The sequence below is a fragment of the Argentina silus genome, assembly GCF_951799395.1.
Source record: "Argentina silus genome assembly, contig: scaffold_244, whole genome shotgun sequence".
NCBI classification, from domain to species: domain Eukaryota; kingdom Metazoa; phylum Chordata; class Actinopteri; order Argentiniformes; family Argentinidae; genus Argentina; species Argentina silus.
In genome coordinates, this window is record NW_028153119.1 from 28,862 (window position 1) to 37,500 (window position 8,639).

The 8,639-nt window shown below is 39.0% G+C and overlaps 1 protein-coding gene and 1 long non-coding RNA gene across 2 annotated transcripts; both read left to right on the forward strand.

The window, feature by feature from the left end:
* The first annotated feature begins 244 nt into the window (after positions 1-244).
* On the forward strand, positions 245-2,805 carry LOC310824442. The gene is made up of 2 exons (XR_014555030.1): positions 245-317; positions 2,470-2,805. It is a non-coding gene; the product is annotated as an uncharacterized lncRNA (long non-coding RNA).
* A 724-nt stretch (positions 2,806-3,529) lies between these two features.
* Positions 3,530-5,943, forward strand: LOC310824441 (leukocyte cell-derived chemotaxin-2-like). The gene is made up of 4 exons (XM_083697692.1): positions 3,530-3,708; positions 4,003-4,114; positions 4,276-4,427; positions 5,678-5,943. The coding sequence occupies exons 1-4, from the start codon at positions 3,669-3,671 to the stop codon at positions 5,842-5,844; spliced, it is 471 nt and encodes a 156-aa protein (XP_083553818.1). The 5' UTR covers positions 3,530-3,668; the 3' UTR covers positions 5,845-5,943.
* Positions 5,944-8,639: the final 2,696 nt, after the last annotated feature.

The window sequence follows — 8,639 nt, forward strand, 5'->3', positions numbered from 1 at the left end:
GGCCCTGTCATGTGTAAAGCCCAAAATTCATCTCACGGCATAAGAAAACTACACATAGTGCCTATTGGAGGGGAATTATATTGTTACCCTACCCAGTAGGCAGAGCCTATGACTGTGTAATCACACGTCTGCAAGCAGTGGTTCCAACGCCTTCATAAGGCCAATTGTAAGCCTTGATAAGGGGTATCATGACCCAGCAGTCCTATAGGGGTATGTGTGAGTGACACTCATGACAGCTCTTTGAGACGGTTAGGTGGTTCTAAACAGGAATAATAGCCACAAATCGTCTCAGTTGGGATTACCATACATTTGACTAGGTATGCTGCATATTTTGTTCTGAAACCATGTTAGTTTGTCTTCAATATTGATGTTATTTAGGTCTGTGGATTTGTACACACTGTATAACGCAAAAGTTGTTTTACAGTGTGCTGTTTTCCTTTGAGAAATCGAATGCGTGTAATACAGTATGTTAGCTTGTGGGCTTCTGAGGTGCTCGTTTGTGATTTGGTTGGCACCTTTGTAATGTAAACATTTTTCTTGGCCTACATGGTAACTAGGCTATAAACCTGTCTTCACCATTTTAATTTCCCCTCAAAATGCTGAATATCAGCAAAAAGGAAGCTAGGAAGGGTAGCTCTACTAACAGTATGATAAATCAAAAAATTACATCTGAAACCATCTGGGGCTTGCAATGTTAGTGTCCAGAATAATGACACATACCTACAGTACCAGTCAAAAGTTTGGACACACCTTGCCAAGAGTGTGCAAAGCTGTCATGAAAGCAAAAGGTGGCTACTTTGAAGAATCTAAAATATAAAACATATTCTGGTTTGTTTAACACTTTTTTGTTTACTACATAATTCCATATGTGTTCCTTCATAGTGTTGATGTCTTCAATATTAATCTACAATGTAGAAAATAATACAAATAAATGAATGAGAAGGTGTGTCCAAATTTTTGACTGGTACTTTATATATATATACATATATATATATATATATATATATATATATATATATATATATATATATATATATATATATATATATATATATATATATATATATATATATATATATATATATATATATATATATATATATATATATATATATACAGTACCAGTCAAACATTTTGACACATGGATGTTGTTGCTGTTGTTTGGAACTTTAAACAGATTTCCAACCGACTTACTGTACACCCTGCTCCTTTAAATGTAATCTATTTAGTCATGAACATTGTTTTCAGCAAAACTAGGGCTGTAAGGGATGCTGGTCACTGAGTCACCGACTGCAGCATTCTGAACAGAAACCCACATGACGCTAATGATAGACTGCGGCTTCAATTTACAGGAACTAGGTGGTGTGAAAAAACACAAAAGATGAGATGTTGCGACCTGTAAACCTTGCGAAGAGCATCGGGCAAACAACTTTAAACTTCTCTCAAATAAATGCATTTTGCTCAGCACCTTTCTCCCTTCTTAGCTGCTTCTGATTGGCTGTCTTTTTGAAAATGTCGATGTTGTAAAAGTTGATATATGAAACAAAAAAGTGACTTCACTTCTTGTCGCACGACCTTCATCTCTAATTCGCTCTCACAGCTGTACACATACAGTACGTGTAATTGCATGCACACACTTATGAACACACGTATTAGTTTTGCCTTCAGATTTGCAGCACATTTCATAGGTTGAACACACAACCCTCTCCACCATGTTATAGACAGTATTGCCAAAAGATATATTGCCCAAGCCTAGTCCCGCCTCCACCCCCCATACACACAAGACACAATGAATAAATAGGTGCTGACTAGGTGGTGGCGACAAAAGATGAACCAAGTTCAGACGTCTTCAGCTTTGTCTTCACTGTGATGCACATATTTTGCTCATCACTTTAGACACTTCTTAGCTGATTTGATTGGCTGTCTTTTTAAATATTGAGGGTTAGGGTTAGGGTTAGGGTTAGGGCTTACTATACATTGTTTTTAATGTGTGTAAATGCATCAGGACATAGCCTGACATCTAGTGGAGAAACTGAGAATTGCTACACTATGATCTGATGGTCAATAGAGGAAGTATTGTAGCTTCAATTACATTCTCATATGACCCAGGTCAATGAAAGCTCTTGTAAACGTTTACCATGGAGGTGAAACCAGCTTTAAGTGTACCGGAGAGGCAGCCTTATGTAGATTTAGTTGATAATTCACATGATGACAATGTGCAAACAGTGTGATCATTCTGCCATGTTTATCCAGTTCAGCCCTCCACAGGTGATGCAATGGATCCCCCTCCCATCCTGCTGTATTTGATGGCTTTATTTGCCAATTATCAATCAATCAATCAATCAATCAATCAATCAATCAATCAATCAATCACTGTGTGGAGTGTGGCATTTCTCATTATCACACGGGTTTGTCGAAACTGTGCTAAACTATTTTTCTCTTGTTTTTATTCCATCCGTTCATTTCAAGGCGGTGAAAGAGACTGATGCTAATGAGGAAGTGGAGAGAGAGGAGGAGGAAAGGGATGTAAATGCAGCTAGTGAGGCTGTCTGTGTGGTTTATACTTGACTATAAATATTCAGTTGTTTATCCCTTGATTGAATTACTTTAGAACCTCTTGTAACACACCCAAAATGTCATTATATGTTAGAAATGCATTGTTACATTTCTTATATATTTGAATCGCACAGCGACCTACAAGTACAATGATTTCATGTTTTGTTTTTTACTATTGTATAATGGGCACCACTTTTTTAAAGTGCTGATGTGTACTTATTTATAAAATAAAGTTGAAGATTAATTATATTCAGTATTTGAATACATTCTTGATTTAGTATCATATGGAACAACAGGTTGCACACTGATGTTCTCTCTCCATTCTCCAATCATGATCAATACTCCAGGATCCAGAATCCAAGTCTAGGCTAATTGCAGTTGAAGGTGAACTTTATTTATTGAGGCAGCATGCTGCCAAAACATTGGTTAAATAAAGAATACGCATCGGAGTGGAATAGTGTGTGACTCTAATTCTTTCTTTCAAGTTTCACCTCACCAAACTATGGTGTGCATTTATTTTTTTACATTTTTTTTGTTTACTTTATTTATTTCCACGGCTTACTGGCAATGTGTTTACTTTCCTCTTTCTTCCTTCTTCCTTCCTTCGAGTATTGTGATCTAATTTAGTTCACTGAGTAGAGACAACCACCAGCAAATCTTCTGGTTGCTCATCAGCATTTTGTTGGACAAATGTCAAACTGTATTTAAACCGTTTACTGGAACAAATCAATTGACGTATCTCGTATCACATCCAGGAAAGAGTTTATCTTGAATGATAATGGCTGGTGTATTACTGCCACAGACCAAAGAGCAAAGTCCTCCATCGGGACTGGCCTCATAGAACCAGAACCAGCAGCCAGAATATGTTATTCACTACGGTAATACGGTAACTACGGTAATACGGTAACTACGGTAATACCGAACGTTGCCAAACCGAGGTGTTTCGTGTCTGTGGCAAGAGTGTGATGCAAGGTGTGAAAGTGTTCAAGAGGAAGAGCAGATAAAGGACAGCCATTGTGCAGTCAGAGGTACTTCTTAAATAGAAGTACCTCTGAGAACTTCATAAATTCCTCCTTTTCTCCCCGTCTGAGAGCGTCCCTGCAGACTTCATCATGAAGACAGCCATGCTTCTGTTCACTCTGATCTTCATAGGTAAGAATCTACCATCCCATATCATGATAACGACATGGATGTTTTGCTAAAATATCTACTACACACTTTTACATATTATTATTTTTTATAAAGTAGTGGTTTCCAAAACATAGTATATAGTATAATTTTTTTTTTTTTTTTTTTAAAGCTAAATGGGAATAATATACAATACCAACAAGTGCACATGGTTGGTTTTGTGTAAAATACTATTAGTATTAGAGGTGTTTCTTTTTGTTTTATGTTTAGAAGTCCGTAACTGTATTACTAATATAATGCTCTCCCCGGCACCTGTAGCTGTGTGGTCAGAGTGTGAAATGGTGAAGTTTGGCCCACTGTGCAGTGGAAACCCCAGCAACGGGAGACGGACCACAGACACATGGGGTCAAGGACACTACGGGGCCGGCAGGTAAAGCAAACTATAACATCTGATGGATGTGTGTGTGTGTGTGTGTGTTTGTGTGTGTGTGTGTGTGTGTGTGTGTGTGTGTGTGTGTGTGTTCACGTGTATGATACTACTGTAGTCAGACTCTCTGTCCAGTATTAACTCTTTATTATCTTCATGCTCAGAGGCTCCCGTACTCACAAGGGCCTGGACATTGTGTGTAATGACGGTGCCACAGTCTACGCTCCATTTGATGTGAAGCTGAACGGCAAAGTTATTGTTTACACCGACCCGGCGAAGGCAGCCATCAATAACGGGATTAATCTCAGCGGAGAAGGTCAGTTTCTGTCTGGTTATAGTGTGTTTGAATAACCTGGGGTATATATATATATATATATATATATATATATATATATATATATATATATATATACACAGGGTGTAATAAATATAGTACGCAGGCAGAGAACTTAAAGGGGTAGAAAAGGGGTAGGCAAGGCAGGGTTCGGTACACAGGTAAACAATCCGTCAGGGAGATGGAAACAGGAAACATCAGAAAAACAAGCACAGATAAAAAAAAAGAAAGAAAAAAAAAACACTAGGAGAATCGCTGGCAGGCTTGACACAAGGTCCAAAGATGAACTGGCCACGAGACAGGGGAAAGACACAGACTAAATACACAGGGAATGATGATGAGGAACAGGTGAAGCCAATCAGGGCGGGGTAGACGATCACACAGGCAGGAAACACACAAGGGCAGGAAGTGTCTGAAACGAGAGACAAGGTGAGGGACACAAAAATAAACAGGAAATAATAAATGAATAATGTGAAACTAAGACAAACATAAACTAAGAAGCAGGACGAGACGTTACACAGGGTTAGGGTTAGGGTTAGGGTTAGGGTTAGGGTTAGGGTCAGGGTCAGGGTTAGGGTTAGGGTTAGGGTCAGGGTTAGGGTTAGGGTTAGGGTTAGGGTTAGGGTCAGGGTTAGGGTTAGGGTTAGGGTTAGACACAGGGTTAGGGTTAGGGTTAGACACAGGGTCAGGGTTAGGGTTAGACACAGGGTTAGGGTTAGGGTCAGGGTTAGGGTTAGGGTCAGGGTTAGGGTTAGGGTCAGGGTTAGGGTTAGGGTCAGGGTCAGGGTTAGGGTTAGACACAGGGTTAGGGTTAGGGTCAGGGTTAGGGTTAGGGTTAGGGTTAGGGTTAGGGTCAGGGTTAGTTTTATTGAAAGAAAGAATAAATGGGGAATAAATCCTGAACCAACAGTCTGCACCAGATCTGGGTCAGATACGTTAAACACTTTCCAATGATTGGTCGGTACTTAGTTTAATTTTACCTCAAACAATGGAACCAATGGAATTGGAATGGTCTCAAAAGGGTGTACTCTAAGCTAAGAGTTCAGAGTTCAGATACTTTCAAGTATTTGCCACAGGTTATTTTTACCCAGGTATGGTCTACACTCATGTTTTGACTATCTTAGCATACTTTGCCAATTGGCAACTTGGTCTTTGGTTTGGAATATAGTTTTTGGTTGACTGATTAATGAACATATTGGTTCATTATGCTGTGTTTGGTCCCCCCTCTCCAGGTCTGTGCTTCAAGCTCTTCTATGTGAAGCCAGACAGCTACTCAGGAGAGGTGAAGAAGGGCCAGAGGATTGGGACTCTGCTCCCCATGCAGACTGTCTACCCAGGCATCACCTCACATGTCCACGTCCAGATGTGTGACAAGTCTGACCCAACCAAGTACTTCTAATCCACTCACCTTTGACCTCTCGTGAGTAATGCATCCCATGTGGATATCAAAGCTGTATGGATGTACTGTATGTAACAGAATCATCAACTTGTTTTGTAACCCAATAAAATATGTTCAATCATATAGCTTTTGTGTTCATGTGTGTCTAATTCTTCAAGGCAATAACATAATGCACAGTGCTGCCTCAGTCTCATCAATATCAAATTAGTTTAAAGCTTCTCAAATTGCCATGAAAGTGTTACATTAAAGGTTAAATTGAATAAAACATCCACTACTAAAAAAACTTTAGGAGGACAAAAGTTCAGGAATTGCCCCAGATCTCCTGGGTTATGCAATCCTCAGGGCTCACGCTGTACCTTATTTAAGGCCAGGGCATTTGGATCAACTACAGAATTCAAAAGGATTAAACTCATGTCCATGTGTGTGACAAGACCGACCCTACAGTCCTCCTCAACACCACCAATCATTGGAGAAACTATACTAGATTATTGCAAGACTTCTTAAATGAACACTACCCATAATTCCTTTTTGGGTTTCACATGACTTGCGTTACACAAATGTCTGGTTCCTCATTCTATAACATCTGGTACTGCCGTACTCAGGCAACGTACGTGTGATAAGACAACAGACTGAGGCTCAGTTGGTAGAGCATGGCTCTAACAACGCGTACAGCACCAGCCAAAAGTTTGGACACACCTTCTCATTCAATGTTTTTTTTATTTTTTTTTTATTATTATTTTCTACATTGTAGATTAATATTGAAGACATCAAAACTATGAAGGAACACATATGGAATTATGTAGTAAACTAAAAAGTGTTAAACAAACCAGAAGTACAGAGACAACGAAATGCAGTTAGCGTCTAACCAGAATTGCAAAAAAAGCAGAAAAGTGCAATGTGAACAATATATACAGGTAGTGCAGTATAAGCAGTATATGAGCAGTATAAGTAGTGCAGCATAAGCAGTATATGTATTAAGAGTAACATTATAAGCAGAATAAATATAGAATGCAGTATGAACAGTATAAGCAGTATATGAGCTGTATAAGTAGTGCATCAGCTGTGACGACAGCTTTGCACACTCTTGGCAAGGTGTGTCCAAACTTTTGACTGGTACTGTAAGTCGCTTTGGATAAAAGCATCAGCTAAATGGCATATATAGACTAGTACCAAATGACTAGTACCAATGACAACAGGCTACTACCTATGACAATAGACTAGTACCAAATGTTACAGAATAACAAACAAGACACCACAACTCTCCATTGCAGAGACATTGTACAGACATTGTGGTAGACCTCACGATCATGTGATGCATGTGTGCTGAACAGTGTATTTATAAGACAGTTTGAGGGGCAGAGAACAGGAAATGGTCTAGAATGGTTAAGAATTGTGAAAGCGTATTTCACTCAGCTATCTGAGACAATTGAGTCAGCGTCAGTTGTCACTGCTGGAACTGCAGGGAAGAATTCATCAAATATGACCTGATCTATTTGATTAATGTTATGTTGTTATGGTTATAGTAGATCCTGAGTTAGTGTCAAAAAAGACAATGCCTAACATGTTCATTTGGATAGACCATGCACACGCACACACACACACACACACACACACACACACACACACACACACACACACACACACACACACACACACGCACTGTCGTGGAAATCTATTTCTTATCAATAAAGAGAGTACTGACAAATGACTTCAAACTTCTATAAGCTTCATTTTTAATGCTGCAGCAGAGAGCGCAGTTAAGTCACGCTAAGTAAGCATCAGTGGCGTAACCCTTTATATGGTCAGTTCTGCTCATACACTGTTTGAGTTACAACAAGACATGCCAAACTGGTGAGATGGTTCCCAGTACTCAGTACTCAGTACTCAGTACCCAGTACCCAGTACCCACACAACTCTTAATGCCAGCAGTTATGATTCATCGTGTTTGGTCAGACAGTATCCTGTCACGTTTGACAGTCTCCTAAAGTACCAAGTACTTCTGATCCACTCACCTTTGACCTCTCATGATCGACACATCCTGATATCACCTTGGTCTTAGTAGATTTGATTTCATTGTATGGCTTGATGACTTTATGATTGAACCTTTTATAGATTTAATTTCATAAATCTACTGATTTATGCTCAGTGCTCTTCTATGGCTGCACTACATCTCAATTCAATAACAATGTGGCCTTGCAACAGTAAACCAGTTGTAAGTGCAGATACACTGAATGTCAACTGGCCAGTGGGCTGAAATGTTTATCTAATAGTTTATTGTCTGTCTTTGTATTTTGGTAATTTGTTGACCAATATTATGCTATGATCATGAAAAGAAGACACAACTTACACAAATCAAAAAATATTGAATTACGGAGCCAAATAAAACTTTGCAGGTTGCAGTAATGTTTGGGTCATGTCAGGTCACCAACTTCAGGCCACATGGAAAGACACTTTCTTTCTTGCAATAGTTAATCATGTACCTAAGTGCCTGGTGCAAAAGGTAGCCTGGGAACCCAGCCAGTAGGCCAGGCAACAAGCCAGACAGATCCTTGATAAGCAAACATTGCAGACAAAGACACTGTCGATTTCTATTTACTTTATACTTTACTATTTTGATTTGTTATATCTACTGCACTTTTAAAACAAATAGATATTGTTCAGGATTGCTGGTTGAGGCCAAAAAACAGAGACTTCTAAGTTCGACCTCACGCTTAAAAAAAAAAAAAAGGAAACAACAAAAGTCATTTAAGACGTGGACATACTTCACAAAGTCATGATATCGTCTACGGTACATA

What these genes read in the sequence shown, in the direction of transcription:
- LOC310824441 (XM_083697692.1), top strand. Translation starts at nt 3,669, where the DNA reads ATGAAGACAGCCATGCTTCTGTTCACTCTGATCTTCATAG. An exon ending in GGACACTACGGGGCCGGCAG is followed by an intron (nt 4,115 to 4,275) that starts GTAAAGCAAACT and finishes CTTCATGCTCAG; the next exon opens with AGGCTCCCGTACTCACAAGG. An exon ending in GATTAATCTCAGCGGAGAAG is followed by an intron (nt 4,428 to 5,677) that starts GTCAGTTTCTGT and finishes CCCCCTCTCCAG; the next exon opens with GTCTGTGCTTCAAGCTCTTC.